General features: G+C 33.1%; 1 protein-coding gene across 3 annotated transcripts in view; it reads right to left on the bottom strand.

Moving 5' to 3' along the window:
• LOC132724674 (fibulin-1-like) overlaps nt 1-17018 on the bottom strand; it is a 38645-nt gene extending 21627 nt beyond the window's left edge. Inside the window, exons 1-7 of one of the 3 annotated variants that reach the window (XM_060709606.1) lie at nt 16783-17018; nt 12984-13166; nt 12197-12270; nt 6269-6416; nt 5381-5536; nt 4288-4335; nt 2270-2401 (exon numbers count right to left, since the gene is read on the bottom strand). In XM_060709606.1, coding sequence (XP_060565589.1) covers nt 2270-2401; nt 4288-4335; nt 5381-5536; nt 6269-6416; nt 12197-12270; nt 12984-13166; nt 16783-16852 — 811 coding nt within the window. In that variant the 5' untranslated portion in view covers nt 16853-17018. The remainder of the gene's footprint in view (nt 1-2269; nt 2402-4287; nt 4336-5380; nt 5537-6268; nt 6417-12196; nt 12271-12983; nt 13167-16782) is intronic. The other 2 variants (XM_060709605.1, XM_060709607.1) reach the window with 2 other exon arrangements.
• Nucleotides 17019-18527: the final 1509 nt, after the last annotated feature.

Genomic DNA, 18527 nt, shown 5'->3' with positions numbered 1-18527 from the left:
CAATGTCCCCCTGGGGCGGGGCGAATTTTGACCCCAGGGCTTTTATTTGAACAAACTTGGTAGACACTCTTAGAAGATGTTTCATGCCAAATATCTAAGCTCTAGCTCTTTGGGTTTTTTAGAAGAAGATATTTAAAGTTTTTTCTTTTGGTTGCCATGGCAACCAGAGTTCTGCATGGAATAGAATTCTTTGAACAACTTTGTTAAGGCTTCACAAAAGGAACATCCCTGTGAAGTTTCATTATGATCGCCTTATGGTTTCACTGAGGAGATGTCATTTTAAAAGTGTGAACGGACAACGGACGACGTACGACAGAAGACGGACGACAGACGACGGACGAAGAGTGATCCTAATAGCTCACCCTGAGCATATGCTCAGGTGAGCTAAAAAAGGCATGTTCATCTCTCATTCAAGACAAAGCCATTCATTATTTTTTGGAAATTTTTCCTTATAAATACGAGCTGAAAAATGAACAGATCATTGACCATGGTCTGCACTAGCCGCATGGCTAGAATTTGTTCGCACCAGCTGTATGAAGTTTAATTACAAGCTATATGATATTGTAACAGTGAAAATAATTTCTGTTGAACAAAAACCCTCCATATAACCTGAAAATAACTTAAACTAAAAGGCTATTAAAAGCCTCATAAAATCATATGAACTATTAAGCATTAAGATAATGAAAAGAATTATATATTTTTCTGGAATTAATAATGATTATAAGTAGAGAACATTATGTAAAACAGAAGATTATCAGTTTTAAAAATCTTTCAAGAATCGTTACTTTCAGTAGGAAATAATGTAACATATTAAGTATTATCAGTAAATTTCAGCAATAGATGTTATCCAGAACTCGGCAAATGTGGGTTTTTCCAAGCTAATCCCCCCCCCCCCCGGTTTTTACCATCATAGCTTCTTGGTGCAATACCGGTCACAATAGATTAGTTAATCTGTTGTGCTTATTTTCGAAGCTGAAACTGTAAATGTTTGTTTGTACCCTTAGATTAGTTGGGAAAAACTCAAAATATTCTTAATTCTTGAGTATGTCTATAAAGTCAAACTTACTTTGGCCCTTTTAAGGTGGGATGATTATATCTCTTATCAAATGCAGATTTTGATAAAGTACAATAAGGTTAATAATTGTTCAAATTATTTATACATTGTATATACATTCTATACATGTACAATCGTGTTACTAGTATGTTGAATCAGCTGACATATTTACATATTAGCACCCGATCATTGTGACATTGTTGATTTTATTATATTATCACTTGTAACAACGAGGTTCTTTATGATATTAACTTTACTTCTCCCTCATGTAAACAACTTATTTAATTGTTTGTTTTGGTTTCTAGGTAGATTTTAACAACTTTCTTATCATTACTAGGCATTGATAGACCTTAAACCAGCTTGTTTGAATAACTAACTAGTAATAACCTATATCTCCAAAAGCAGTCAACTATTAATCCTACATTCTGAATAAGCAGTGGGAGACTAATAACTATTAGACTCAATGTCCTAGATCAACTGTCACACAAAAATGTTGCCACACCAAAGGATCAAACCAGTAACCGCTGGAACAATGGATGTAAAATCCCTTGCATTTAATAAGCATATAAGCATATAAACTCTATGTAGGACCTGTTGTGATATGGCAAGTTGTTGCCTTGCACAAGTTAAAATGAGTACAGGATCATTAAAAATTGCTTTTACACGACTGTATTATACTAGATTATTATGCTAGATAAAGTATCATAGTCATGCCCATGTATACCAATCTTGCATGTATATGGTTCATGTTTGCATATGTATGCTAATTATGCATGCATACGCATAGCAACCTTGCATGCCAATGTATACCAATCTTGCATGCCAATGTATACCAATCTCGCATGCCAATGTATACCAATTTTGCATGCCAATGTATACCAATCTTGCATGCCAATCATGCATGCACATGTACATGGATTGCATGCTCAAGTTGATTTCATTGATCAAACAATATATAACATAAAGCAACAAAGCAAACTATTACACACACTAATGACATAAAACATGGAGAAGAAATCAAACTTATACATTATCATGAAAGCATAATTTTACAGTAACTAATGAAACATGGGCAAAGATGCCAAACTATTACACATTCCACTCACATCTCACATGCAAATATAAGGAAAACCAATCACATCACAAATTGGCAAGAGAGAAATACTAACATATTAACCAATATTCTAGCAGACAAGGACAGTAAACTGTGTTTACCTTCACAATTTATGGTTGTCCGGTTTCTATAAAAGCCATCCTCACATTGACATGTAAAACTGCCACGGACATTTCGGCATAGTTCATTTGGCTTATTGCAATCATGAGTGCCAATAACACACTCGTCTATATCTACAAAATTAAATCATGTAAACATGTGACAAATGTAAACTGTGTAAAAAGTGTGTGAAATACTTAAGGTAATAATAATGAATCTAAAGAACTGTTAAAATGTTAACCAGTTTAATTTAGAACAATATAAAAAAAAATTTTTTTTATAATTAAGAATAATTGTCAAATGCCCCTAAAGCCAGGCCCAGTAAATAAGCCATGAGCATAGACTCAAATCCAACTATGAATGCCAGGTTTGTTGACTGGACATCTTGTATCAATTTTTTTGTCTTAAGATAAGTTTAACTGTGACCAATGAACTATAAACCTAGGTTTTTGGATGCATGCTGCAAGACAGATCTACTCCTTATGAAATTATGTATGATTATTTCGAAATCCATCTGTGAATTAAAAAGTGACATGGAGACCCGATTCTTGCATGTGACACATTGCCATCATGTCCAGCCAATTTTTGCCAAGTTATTTTCAAATAAATCTAGGAAACACTACCATTAATGCACTTCCATGAAAATTTCATATGACTTTGGACAAACAAAAGGGACCTTTTTTTCTTTCTTTTTTTTTAATTTTACAAGCCAATATCTGCAAAAACAGGTCACCTTAAACATTATCCAATTTAAATTTGCTTTTTTCAAAATAAAATATGTTTTGAATAACCACATTAGTATTGTTACTAATATGTGAATGTGCAGCAAAAGTTGCCTGAAATTCCTACTACAAGGGAAAACAGCATAAAAATTCCCACTCCTACATGATTGTACAGATACTAATTTCCTTGAAAACAGAGAGAGAAACCCCTGTCTTGGGCAAAACATCATCATCATGTTAAATGTTCCTGCCAATAAATTCTAAAATCTATTCAGACATAATTGTTCACAGGACACAATCATCAATGCACTTCATTGGAATTTTTTCTAGGATCAAGTAACTTTGATCTTCGAGCTATAAACATGGATCTTGCATGTGACACATCATCACAACTATGCAAAATTGTTTTAAAATTCATCAATGAATGCCAAAGGTAAGGACTGGACAAAAAGTAGATGGAATTTTAAAATATATACCTTCCTTCTCAGGCCAAAATATAATGATGGTTGTGTCTTATGGAAGTTTTGCAAAGATATAATACATGTATATTTGACTGTTAACCATCTTAAAGAAAATTTGATGCCAAGCCGACTATATTTTGTATAATTATTGGAGAGGTTGAGTACTGGTACATGCTTTATCACTTATCTTGTCATACACATTTAGGGATATAAAAAACTTATCTTATTCACTTTATTTCTATACACTTTATCCTAATCTACTCACTTGCATTGAAAAAAAAATGTGTGTATGCTAAATTTCATTGTTTATATGTTGATCAATATGCAACCTTTGACTTGACATCTTTTATATGTTGATCAATATGTAACTTGGGTCAAAGGTTGTAAAGAGTTTATCTAAGGTCAGACTCAAATCTTAAGTATTTGATTGGTCAGAAACAATCACCAATGAAAATCCAGATAATAGAGACAGAACTCAGACAAGTTTCTATGAAATCATGATTTTCTAGTAGTCCTAGTATTTCTACCATCTTAACAACGATTTTCAAAGAAATATCCTTAAATTGTTAAGCAAGAAAAACTTTGATTGGCCCAGAAAACCATTATGTGACAGTGACAATTCATTACTTGTTATTGGTTAATTATTTTGTTTAAGATATGTAAGAAGTATGTATGTAAAATTTTGTTTGGTTCTAATGAACCATAGAACAGATTATATTAACAAACAAGCCAAGGTATATTAACAAAACAGGTATAAAAACAGAGTATTTGGTGAAGATTAGGCAAAAGACTGTTATACAAGTAGTTGATGAGAATTTTACCATTTAATCAACTTACCTTCACATTTTCCTGTCACAGTATTAAATGCATAGCCTCTGGAACAATCTATAAAATTATTACAAGACACATGTTGTTAAAAGTTTCAATATGTAGGGATTAATAAGTTTATAGTTAAATATAACAATTGTCACAATTTGTGTTCCGTCCTACTTTTAAAGCTTTCATTACTTATACACTGCTGCCACAAGTATAGAGCCATCTGTTGGCTAAATTTTTGTATTTTATTTTTTTTAAATTGTTTTATTGGGTTTTAACATGGCACCAACATAGTAGGTCCTATGGCAACTTTCCAGCTTTACTGGTGGAGGAATAACCTCTGTACAGGCACAAACAGGTACCTGAGTAGAACCACCGATGTTCCATCAGCTAGCTGGATAGCTTTCTCACGTGAAAAATCCAAAGACAATAGCGGAACCTACAGCGATGAGAGGCAGGTGGTTTGAAGTCAACAACCTTAATGACTTAGCCACAGATGATCCCTTGCATTTTAATATCCAAATCCCTTTAAATTCTGAAGAACGATTCGAGATCAAAGCTGGTAAATCCATTACATACATTTGTCAGTTTAGGGGTTAAGATATCTAACAAGATGCCTTTATTACAATGATGTGTGATAGGGTGTGTGATATAGCGACTCATAGAATAATTAGACATGTTTGCCCCCATGTTCCACTGGTTTGTCAGACTGCAATGGCCAAATCTATATTTAGAAAAAGAAGTGGGGGCACTCAAAAATTCTACACAGTGACAATCTTTGTGTAGAGTGTGATAGCAGTTAACTTTGGGGGAAATGAGGATATACACAGATGTTCCAAATTACTTATTTAATTAATTTTTATTATTTATGTCACAGTTTAATTATATGTATTCCTTTCAAATTCCCTAAACAAAGTTTATTAAAGATTTCAGTAAATTCATTTGAATTGTATATTACAGACATCAGGCAACCTATGATCACTCTTTGCTCAGATGAGCTAAAAATGTATGACCATATCAGCTGAAGGCCTTTAAGTTTTTCTAAGCCAAACAACATGTCATTAGCTTATATACTTTATATTATGCTCAAGCAGGGTGAGAACTGATATCTTACCATCTCTGTAGCATGTGCGTTCATCCGATGCTAATCTATAACCACTATGACACTGACATTTATAGGAACCTGGTGTATCTACACAGATCTGACTACAAAGCTGTTCTCCTCCAAACAACTCACATTCATTTATATTATTCCCCTCTTTGTCTTCATCTTTAACATACAAAGTTTAATTATTTAAACTCTGCACATTTGTAATGCTGCTTTTCATTGGTTAATAGTTTTTTTTATAATACTGCACGTTTGTAACGTCACTTTTCATTGAATAATCGTGATGTTCATACACTACTGCTCTCAATTTTTCCTCAAAAATGGAAGTTTGCGGTATTATAAATTTGTTATAATAATTCCTGACAGGTTATATGACCGTATATAAATGGTTGTATGCAATATAACCCTCGCCTAGCAGCTTGGGTTATGGAACCAATTGAACATGTACATTTATAACCAAATTTATATAATCAAGTTTTACAATCAAATTATCAATGTCCCTGAAATATGAATATTGACCTTTAAACTGACTTCATGCAAAAGTTTGAGGACCATCTAAGATATCAACCTACCAAATATTAAGACAATGGTTAATTAACAAAATCTATATTCATGAGCTAAAAGTATTTTAATCAGTTTTCAACACTAATGTATTGACCTTCTGAGCCCCAAATTCCGTCCAATGTTAGAGGACCTTCAAAGGTGTCCGTTCATGCATTTATTCGGGCATAAGAAAGCACCTGAGTAGAACCACTGACCATAATCATGTAAGCCAGCTAGATAGGTTCCTCACATAAAAGATCCAAAAGACTCGGCATGGAGTTGAACCTCTAGCAGTGAAAGGCAAGTTGTTCTAAGTCAACCATTTCTGAACATTTTACATAAAAGTATTACCTGAATCATCTCTATCTGAGCGATCACGATCATATCCACGACAACACTGCAGAAACTTCATATCACAAGGGTTACCAATTGATGGTGAAGTACAAGACATTCCCATACGCCTTACTGCCAAACCCATTTGACAACATGAACAGCATTCCTGTAACATAAATTAAAGTTAGGCCAAGTAATTCCAGGATGAAAATAACTTAAATCCTAAATGTGCTGGAACATAAGGGGTAATTAGACTTTGCCACCAGCATTGCTGCCGGCCAACCAGCTCATCCATGCAGGTTGACCAGGCTTTATACTGCTGGTTGCTCATTTTTTGTATTTTGTTTTTGAAATCCCTTAACATTTAACTGGATAGAGCCAAATTCAAAGCAAGGCAAATCCTTTACACAAATTCAAAAGGGTTTAATGGGAAGATAAATGAGACTACAAAGAAGTTCAGGTTTGATGGATATTTTTTGTCAGCCACCTTAGGGATCTCACAAAGATAGCTTAGGTTCTAGCAAGTAACTTCTCAGTCTAAAGCAATTCAATATAATAGATAGCCAGTGAAAAGAAGCAATAAACTGTAAGAACTGGACTGGGTTGTTCCAAAAGGTGGCTAGAAATTGATAGAAAATTATCAATCGTACTTTAACTGCAGGTAAGTCATATAAATACAACCTTGTTGCATCCATTCTATTGAAAATTTCAAGGTATCCTTTTTTAAATGTTTTTTTTTTCTTCACCATTCTACCAATGTTTAACTGTTTATAGTTCACTATTTTTCTTATTTTATTATCATTATTTGATGCTGTCATCATGACAACACACAAGTGTACCAATATATATGAGCCGCGTTACGACAAAACCAACATAATGGGTTTGCGACCAGCATGGATCCAGACCAGCCTGCGCATCCGCGCAGTCTGATCAGGATCCATGCTGTTCGCTATCAGTTTCTCTACTTGTTATAGGGTTTGTAAGCGAACAGCATGGATCCTGATCAGACTGCGCGGATGCGCAGGCTGGTCTGGATCCATGCTGGTCGCAAACCCATTATGTTGGTTTTGTCATGACACGGCTCATATATATATAGCGTTAAGCTACAAAGTGGTCATTTATCCACTAAGCCTACACTCAGTGAATCATAGTTTTGTCACGAGGTTTATAAATAATTCATACAAATGCAAAAGCAGTTAAGAGTTTTTCCAAAATGCTTAAAGCTACATGCGTCCAGATGAGCCAAAATATTTCAAGAAAATCATACTGAGATTAATAAAAGTAAAAAGCTTCAAGATAAAAGTAATAATTTCCATGTTATGATTGATTTACGACTGATATAACATTTTGCAGCATTTTTCACCATATACCTTCTGTGTTACAAATGCAGTAAGGGCTATTTTTGCATATTTTGACCTCTTTTTGGTAATATACATGGGCTGTAAGTGTCATTTGCACAATATTTTACTTTTTAATACATTTTCAAAATTTTCATGAAAATTAGCATGGCTCTGGTGGCGTGCTGCTTTAATATATTAATGAGTAAAATGCATAAACATGATAAAGAAGCATTTTATACCAGATCATGCAATGACAATTATAATGCACAAATATTGTTAAATGTGATTTGACTCGACTCGAGTATACAAATGTAAGTCATGAACATTTACGCAGTTAATCGTTTTGAAGTATGTTACTCTTTTGCCTATATCTGGTGCCTATATCTAAAAGTGACTATAACGTTAATGGAAATCAATTTAGAATCAATTAGTTAATTAGTAAACTAATGTCTTCGATACAGGTTGATAAAACTAATTAACTCATTATCTGTCAGTTATAGCTGGCTATCTCTGTCTGCATTCTGCTGTTAATTAACTTGTTTACTAGGGAGACGTTAATTAGGTACTAGTTTAAATATCTTATATAAATTAATAGCTTTGTGACCAGAATGTGTAAAAGTTCATAAATTACCATGATAGCGTAACTTTCTACGCAACAAGTTTGACAGGGTAACTGCATTAAAAAAGTCTGTTACCTACAGATTTGCTCGAAAGTTTTGAGTATAAGTACCAATGGTCATTTAATAATAACTTTAACCATTAACCTTCTGAATTTCTTAAATGAACTTGTCCTGCTTCCATTTTTGGAACAGTCCATTACTAATTTTGGGGATACCATGATGAAAGCCAACAGTATAGAGCCTTGTCAGATTGTATGTCAATGAGCAACCTGGCCTTGGTTCTATATATATACTGATGGCAAAATCAAATTTGGATAAAGATCTGTAGAATATGTAAGTTAAGGAATCAATTAGTTTGATCACAGAGCATGACTGTGTCAATTTCATTTGTTTTGAAAGTTAACATATTATTGGTTTAAACATATTTATTAAGGCTTGATTGCAAAACAATTTCTTGCAACTTATATTAATCACTTTCTAGTCCGCTTCCTGGAACCAACCAGTACTGGTGTCATATTAAGAAGCATGGTCGTGACCCGAGTATGGCTCGAAACCCATGATCTCTGGGTTGAGAGGCAGACACTTTAACCCCTAAGCCACTGCTCCCCTTTACGTATTATTGTTTAAAGGATAGACAGGGTAAATATATCAGTTTGATACTTAATAATAATTTTTATAGATAATTTGACAAAAAAGAAAGATTTCATTGAATATACATGACATAGTTATGTGTCTTGCATTGTGATCCAGAAATTTTGTAAGTTTACATAGGGCCATGTTTCATTCAAAGTCCATGCCAGAGTTATGGGTCTTGAAAAATGAACTTCATATGTAAGACTTAAGCTTCAAGCAAATAATCTTAAAGTGACATGATGCCCATCTTAGTGTAAATGTTTGGTGTATAGGTCAAAGTAAAAGTATTTTTTTGATTTTGCCATGATTGCACATTTAATGTTATAGTCTAACTCATGTGTACAATTAATAACCATGTGACTCACAGGAAATTCTATCACAGGAGCTTGACATTCTATAATTGAATAACAAGAACTGTCGGAGGAATCCAGTAACGCTCGACTATTCGAAAAGTTGTCACAAGGGTGTTTCATTGAGTATAACTAGAACTATCACTAAATGTGATTAATACCCCCACAAGACTGCTTCGGAAATGAGGATGTTACTAGTAACAGAATATCTTGTAAAAGAATTGAAATATAGAGTTATGGTTGTGGGCAATTAAAGATAGTTGTGGTTCTTGTATGTTGCATTTCCTTTCAATGTGGTTGGCCATTGATAAAGTTTAATTGAATTACTCTGTAATAAGTCCAGAAAGACAAAGAAAAGGAACAAAGGGCAATAACTCTGTAATTAGTCAAGATGGAGTTATGGTTCTTGTGCACTGCACTTCCTCTCAATGTGCTTGACCATTGTATGAAGTTATATTGAATTCCAACCATTAGTCTTCAAGTTATGGTCCGGACAAAAAAATCAACGGAAAAGTAACAAAGGGCAATAACTCTGTAATTACTTTAGATAGAGTTATGGTTCTTGTGCACTGCACTTCCCCTTATTGTGTTTGACAATTGTATGAAGTTGTTTTGAATTCCAACCAGTAGTTTTCAAGTTATGCCCCGGACAAGGAAAAGTAACAAAGGGCAATAACTCTGTAATTAGTCAAGATAGAGTTATGGTTCTTATGCACTGCACTTCCTCTCAATGTGCTTGACCATTGTATGTAGTTATATTGAATTCCAACTATTAGTCTTCAAGTTATGGTCTGGACAAAAAAAAAGCAATGGAAAAGCAACAAAGGGCAATAACTCTGTAATTAGTCAAGATAGAGTTATGGTTCTTGTGCACTGCACTTCCTCTCAATGTGCTTGACCATTGTATGTAGTTATATTGAATTCCAACCATTAATCTTCAAGTTATGCTCCGGACAAGGAAAATGCAACCGAAGTCTGGACCGACTGACCGACCAACCGACCGACCACCGGGTGACTCCTATATACCCCCCCAAACTTTGTTTTTGGGGGTATAATAATGCTTACCTATATGAATACATAAAATTGTCCGAAAAGGTACAAACCCTTCAGTACTTATGGAGATACCAGCTTACAAGCAAAAATTTACCTAGAATTTCTAAGTCGAAAAAGGGGAATAATTATGCAAAAAAGCAATCAGAATTATAGGACTTGTGACAATCATCTTAGATAATCACAGAGAACAAGTGTGTGAAGTTTCAATCAATTCCCTTCAGTAGTTATGGAGATACCAGCTTACACGCAAAAACTTAACAAAGAATTTCTAAGTCAAAAAAGGGGAATAATTATGCAAAAAAGCAAATCAGAGTTATGGGACTTGTGCTAATCATCTTAGATAATCACAGACAACAAGTGTGTGAAGTTTCAATCCATTCCCTTCAGTAGTTATGGAGATACCAGCTTACACGCAAAAAACTTAACCAAGAATTTCTAAGTTGAAAAACGGGCATAATTATGTAAAAAAGCAAACAGAGTTATGGGACTTGTGCCAATCATCTTAGATAATCACAGAGAACAAGTGTGTGAAGTTTCAATCCATTCCCTTCAGTAGTTATGGAGATACCAGCTTACACACATAAACTTAACCAAGAATTTCTAAGTCGAAAGAGGGGCATAATTATGTAAGAAAGCAAATCAGAGTTATGGGACTTGTGCCAATCATCTTAGATAATCACAGAGAACAAGTGTGTGAAGTTTCAATCCATACCCTTCAGTAGTTATGGAGATACCAGCTTACACGTAAAAAACTTAACCAAGAATTTCTAAGTCGAAAAAGGGGCATAATTATGTAAAAAAGCAAATCAGAGTTATGGGACTTGTGCCAATCATCTTAGATAATCACAGAGAACAAGTGTGTGAAGTTTCAATCCATTCCCTTCAGTAGTTATGGAGATACCAGCTTACACGCAAAAAACTTAACCAAGAATTTCTAAGTTGAAAAACGGGCATAATTATGTAAAAAAGCAAATCAGAGTTATGGGACTTGTGCCAATCATCTTAGATAATCACAGAGAACAAGTGTGTGAAGTTTCAATCCATTCCCTTCAGTAGTTATGGAGATACCAGCTTACACGCATAAACTTAACCAAGAATTTCTAAGTCGAAAGAGGGGCATAATTATGTAAGAAAGCAAATCAGAGTTATGGACTTGTGCCAATCATCTTAGATAATCACAGAGAACAAGTGTGTGAAGTTTCAATCCATACCCTTCAGTAGTTATGGAGATACAGCTTACACGTAAAAACTAACAAAATTCTAAGTCGAAAAGGGCATATTATGTAAAAAGCAAATAAGTTATGGGACTTGTGCCAATCATCTTAGATAATCACAGAGAACAAGTGTGTGAAGTTTCAATCCATTCTTCAGTAGTTCTTACACGCAAAACTCGTCAAAAAGGGCATAATTATGTAAAAAAGCAAATCAGAGTTATGGGACTTGTGCCAATCATCTTAGATAATCACAGAGAACAAGTGTGTGAAGTTTCAATTCATTCCCTTCAGTAGTTATGGAGATACCAGCTTACATGCAAAAAACTTAACCACAGGGACGCTGACGCCGACGCCGACAAATGGGTGACTGCATTAGCATAATTATTCTGCGAATAGTCGAGCTAAAAATATAAGCAAATAATTAAGAAATAACGGACAATATACCCCTCTATACTATAATGTCAAGCTCCTGTGATTCTATCAGGTATCATTCACATTCAATTGATGAAAAGAGTGGGGCAGTCTTTTCTAATTTTTAAGCAGTTGTTACATTTTATCCTAAACACTTTTAATTATCAATATTAATTTTGGTCAATTGACCATTATAATAGTCCCTCCTTTTAAATATATTGCTTAATTCAGCATAACTCAACAAACGAAAAAATGAGCACAATAGGGGGATCAGTTATCACCTGCCAATAAGCCACAGATTGAGACATAAGATAGATATGTATACCTTATATGTTACAGCACCTAGTAGGTCATCTCTTACAGCACATCTACCTCCTTCCTCTAAACCATTCTCCATACCTGTAAACAGTCAGTCACACATCAACCATACACTAGTATTTTGGTATTTTTACACCACATAAATTTGATTATTATTTATGGACAAAATCATTGTGCAATCAAATTCACACAATAAGATCTGTCAGCACTATATATTACAAGCTCAAAAGAGCTTAAATGTTGATTTTTTGTTACTTTACATCATGCTTTGGCCATTTTTGCTTTTGACAAGATCTTGTCCCAAACAACTGGTTTAAATTTGACGGAGCTCTTTCAAACTTGGTTAAAGAATTATATTCCTTGCAGAACTCTGTCATGGGAACCAAAAGTAAATCTTCAAGTCTTCTTGCATCAATTTTGGACCAAAAATATACAAGTTATAAACTTTTTTAGAAGTTCACAAGGCAACGCAACATGCCATATTGACATTCATTTCAAATAAGCAGACTAAATGTGTTTCCAAATATAAGTTTCTATAAACAAGGTGGTCACAAGAGCACTCCTAATTGAAAATGAAAGTGAATCAAGTATCTAACTTTTTTATTTTACAAGTATACTAGAATCAGGTTTTACAATGAGAACCTGGGTAGAACCTTGACCCTGAGTATGGAAGACAGGTAAACTGCCTTACACACAAATCATTATGAGCCACTGTTGTCAGTAACATTCATATCACATTGTACTTCAACTATAAGTCTCTAAGTATAAGCATTATATAAATACTGTAAAAATACCTTTGGTACACATAAGGTCCTGTTTAGATTTTATACAGCAGACTTCACGCACTTGTTGACACAGGAACTGTTCTTTAGCATCAATTTCTGGAATCTCTCCCGAGATGGTATCACAACGATCATTATTGCTGGCCCAATTTGTACCTGCTAGACAACACACATTCACTATCTCCGTGAAATCACCTAATTTAGGAAAAAATATAAACAAGAATTTAAGCAAGTTATTCAAATGAAATGAAAGGGAAATGGTCATTTTCTTTTTATGGTATATCTTTTTTAAGCCTCTCCAATAAGAAACATTAGGAGATCAAAAGTAACCTCTTGTCACCCATGCAGATATCAAGATGAAACAGAAAATTTCATCAACCAAGTTTGAATGATGTGATTGCTATGGAAGTTATTGAATGGAAACCTTTTTCAAATTCAATTATACTGTGACCTTGAACTTTTACCCATTTGAAGAATAGTTCTAGTGTTTAAGAAATGAATTCAATATTAAAGGTCACTTTGACCTTAACCATTGACCTACTGACCCCTGCATACAAAGGTTCCTTGTTCAATATTGACAATTTCCTGTTGAACTTTTAAATAATTGCAAAAACAGAATTCAAATTGAAAGTCACTATGACCTTGACCATTGCACTTCTGACCCCCAGACCTAAAGAGGCCTGTTTGCCTTGTTGGGCTTTCTTTAGGGATTCTTATTTTCTCTATTTTAATGTCATAATGACAAATCATTCAACAAAATTTAAACATTCTAGGTAAGAAAGTGGTACTCAAATTACTGAGTAGAAGAGGTTTTGCTATTAAGGGTAATTGTGACCATGACCTTTGGCAAGAAAATGGGCAATAAAGCAACATTTGACCAATATGAATAAATTTTCTGACTTGGCTTCATTGTATACTTTGTATAATATTCTAAACAAAGCATTCAAGCATTTACCACAGAATTATAGTCATAAACTAGAAATGTGTTCATAGGACCAAGTGCCCCCACCGTGCCACTGTTCTGTCAATCTTATGACTCTAGAGCAAATATTTTTTGAAAACTAAAAATTTTTTACTAATTAAAATGCAAGAAGTTTACAAATACTGGATAAATCCACAAGCAAAACCCCAGGTGCAAAACTAAATATGCTGAGCAACATTCCTGTAAGGTTAAATGACTCTATGTCAAATACTTTTTGAGTTACATGCGACACAAGTTGAAAATTGCAAAACTTTTCTAAGTCAAGGGCAATAACTCTAAAAATACTAAAAATATCCAGACGAAAATACCCAGGTGCACAACTACACATGCTGATCAACATTCCTGTAAAGTTTCATGACTCTAGATCAAATCCTTTTTGAGTTATATGCAACACAAGTTGAAAATTGCAAAATTTTACTAAGTCAAGGGCAATAACTCTAAAAAAACTAAAAATATCCAGACGAAAATACCCAGGTGCACAACTACACATGCTGATCAACATTCCTGTAAAGTTTCATGACTCTAGGTCAAATCCTTTTTGAGTTACATGCGACACAAGTTGAAAATTGCAAAATTTTACTAAGTCAAGGGCAATAACTCTAAAAATATTAAAAATATCCAGACGAAAATACCCAGGTGCACAACTACACATGCTGATCAACATTCCTGTAAAGTTTCATGACTCTAGCTCAAATACTTTTTTGAGTTACGTGCGATACAAAAGTGAACGGATGGACGGAAGGACGGACAGATGGACGGACGGAAGGACGGACGGACATGGGTAAATCTAAATGCCCGCCACTAAAGTGGGGGCACAAAAATACTGTTGGTGATAATTGGGTTATAAGTGGTCTTAAAAGTGGTGACTAATAAATATCTAAGCAAAGTTTTGGGATTGAAAATGGTGGTCTTAAAAATGTAGAGCAGTAGACTTAATAGTGGATCATGTGATCATTGAAACAAAGAACTGATAATTCCACTCTTTAAAAAAATCATCCTTAAAGTGGGCATGATCAAAGTTTCAAAGCAATCCTCAAATGGTGTAGAAATAAATGGGATTATAGACACAAAAATGTTTAGGGTTTTTTGTAAAAATTCTTGAGAGATTTATGTTCTCTTGCCCTGAAGTGGGGAAGATGGCCACTAACAATCATTTAAAGTTTCAAAAACAAACCTCCAAGTAAATAAGATATTTTTCCCAAAGGTTTGCATGTAATACTTCTATAAAACAAGGGCTTACAGAGGAGATAGCATGCTCAACTTATAATTAAACACTGCACACAGTAAAAAAAAACAAAAGCTGTGACATAGACAGCGAAGCTCAACTAATTAAATACTGGAAGCAGTAAGGAAGACAAAACTATGAAAGAAAAATCAATCATGATACAAATATATTTCTATATCGGTATCAAGAAAGCACTCAAATATTCTATATCTTTGCACCCCACACAATATGCATGTGACCATGACAATAAATGTAAAACAGACATTTCTATGCTTAAACTGGTAAGACAACAATTAGAAATCTGAAGTCAATGCCTAAATGGGTAACATAAATGATAAAAGAAAAAATAAGGAAAATACTAAATTTAACAGGAAGATAATTTGGAAAATATGGACACTAAAGTTATGAACCTTGTCACATTATTATTACAATGTATATGGGAGTTGATAAAACTTGAATTTTAAGTTTGAAGTAAATCCTCTGAAAAATAAAAGTTATCTTGAGCAAAAAATAACCTTTTTTATAAAAAAAATTCAAGGTTGGGGAGATAATTTTGATATATTGGCTAGAGTTAAAAACCCTATCACATATGATGTGGTTGATGAAGGAACATATATTTGAAGTTGATAACCTTCAGAAATAAAAAAGTTACAGTAAAAATATTTACTGTACAAAAAAATTTGCAACGAATTTCACCCGACAAAAACCTTCTTCCATATTCATTCAATTTACAAAAGCTGGGGTTTTTTCGCGACATTTTTTTGTTAATAATCAAAGCAAAGGATTAAATTTTTTTACGAAGGTTTTTAAAATTAAGTAAATTAGGTTTAATAAAAATTTTGCCAAAAAAGTGTTAAAATTTCAACCATTTTTAAGGTGATTTGATTTTTATATTACCAAGAAATTAAACCACGATTTAAAACCCACAAAAATCCTGGCTGATTTAAACCAAATTTTATCCACAAATTAAAGTTTTTATTTCCGTTTATTATCATTTTTTCTTCTTTTTATGGGATTGATAAAGGGACTTGCAAAACTTTAATATATTCATATTTTAAATAAATGACATCAGATACACCCACTAACGATTCACATAAAATCATGGTACGCCCTTGTTTTTTTTCTTTAATTGTACATTCAATAAAATCTCCAATATTTTGATGTGTGCCAATTGGCAAAATTTTTATTTTTTAAATAGAAATTAAAAATCCTATAGTGACGTATTTTCAATAAAATTTGCCGTGTTGCTAAATATTTGATAGTAAATATGTATGTTCCAAAAATGCGAATAAACCTAGTTTTCAATTTTAAATACTGGGTTGCCTATGCGATCTTTCGGACAACCTTGGCAGTATAAATATAATTAACCAAAATTGCTGAACACTGAATCTGATGCCGATTTCGGCACCCAGTGAGTAGGATTATTCTCCTTGTAACGTAAATATAATAATAAAAAATAATTCAATGATGACAATGAGCAGACTGCCTTTAAAATAATCTACAATATTTGCAATTTCTTAACATAAAAATATCCCCCATCAAAAATTTCCAGGCAAATAATGTTTCCTCCAAACTGTGATTATTAAAGAGACAAGATAACTTACCATGAACAAAGAAGAATAAATATCCAACTCCAAACACCAGACATTTCAACATTTTTTCTCTTATTTCCATTTCTTGTAAGATTTCTGCTGCAACTGCTGATTTGTCTTACTTGTTAATGTTTAAATTAAACAAAGTTGTGTATTTATAGTAGTAGAAGTACTGTATCAGAGTAGCATGGAGAGGCCCTGATCAGGGATTTATATGTAACATTTCTTACATAATCTACTTCATTCATTGATACATACACTAGACAAGAAAACATTGCAGGAAGTTTGCCAGTATATATAGATTGTTTCAAGTGGCTACAGGCATTAAGTGTGTGACTTTGTATTTAAATCACTTGATTAAACAGACATTATGCTTGCTATTATTTATATAATGAAGGATTATAGGCAAAATTTGACTCAACTTTTCTCCATCAGGTTCGCCAGACTGGTTTTATAATATTTGTAAACAAATGATAACAATAGTGACCAGTCTATTGTCTCTTACCAGACTCTTTTTATTTACAAATGACCAATTATACTTCTTTTCAGACACTAGAGAATTTGTAAGGTGAATTTTCATTAAGAAAAATGCCCTCTAGTGCTAGTGTAGTACTTACATAAGACTTGTATAATAGTTATTTCCCATAGCAGGAATCAAACCTGAACAGCAAAGAAAGTCAAGTGATTTGAAATTTGAGTGACATTTGAGATTTAAGACTCTTATTGGTTACTGATTTGATAATATAAACTATGTGACAGTGAATTTAATGTCCCGACAAATAAAAAAAAAATAAATCATTCAAATTGAAATGGTGCAAAATATAAAACTGTCAACACTAATGTACAGTTTCTGGAATGTTTATATAGATATATAGGAAGAATTAAATTTTTCTATTCCATTGAATTTCTTTAAACTTGGTATGTTGTTGGAATATAATGACAGAAATATTTTAAGCCAAAAAAAAATGGGTGTCACCAATCTCACTTTTGAGTTATCTGCCCTTGAATCAGAATTATTTGCTTATATCAGGTCATTTTGAGGGCAGCTAACAAAACATATAACATGCAATTCCATAAATTATTATAACATAACTGTTTTATCGCATGATAAATAGAAATAACAATTTTGATATGACATAAAATTTTAATTTATATTTTTTCTTGCATTAATAAATTAAATTTCTACTTGGAACTTTGATTACTTTTTATCTGAATTTTATTTTTTCTTATTGTAAACACCGAAACAAGAGAGCCAATCAGAAGCATAGTGGATGGCTAACAGACACATAAATACATTGCTGTAAAGAATTATGACATACTAGTACTATATATACATGTAAATATAAAATAAATTAACTTGCTATGGCAGAAGACAATATCAAAACCATTTGTTATTAAAGACAGTCACTCTACGATTGAGAAATCTGGGTTGGATACCTGGGCTAAAGTTGGTCACTCTGTAACTATTGGTCAATGTAAGATATTAGCTTTACTTAATACTACCTCTAACAAAAACTGGATTCTACAATTATAAATTTTTACACAACTGAGGGCTTTGTGGGAAAATAATTTATTCATACAGTCAATGTATTGAATTAGTTCTTAATCGTAAATTATATAAATCAAATAGTTATAGCAGTATGCAGGTGCTTGCCACATGTCCCTTGTTATTTACTCAGAATAAAAATTCAGCTGTTAAATATATCTAAGACTTTTGAGTAACTTTGAAATATCTTACATGTGTTTTACACACTTTG

Source organism: Ruditapes philippinarum, unplaced genomic scaffold (assembly GCF_026571515.1).
Source record: "Ruditapes philippinarum isolate M1 unplaced genomic scaffold, ASM2657151v2 ctg703_1_1_1_1, whole genome shotgun sequence".
NCBI lineage: Eukaryota > Metazoa > Mollusca > Bivalvia > Venerida > Veneridae > Ruditapes > Ruditapes philippinarum.
The sequence above is the reverse complement of the archived record's forward strand: the minus strand, read 5'-3'. Positions and strand labels throughout refer to the sequence as shown.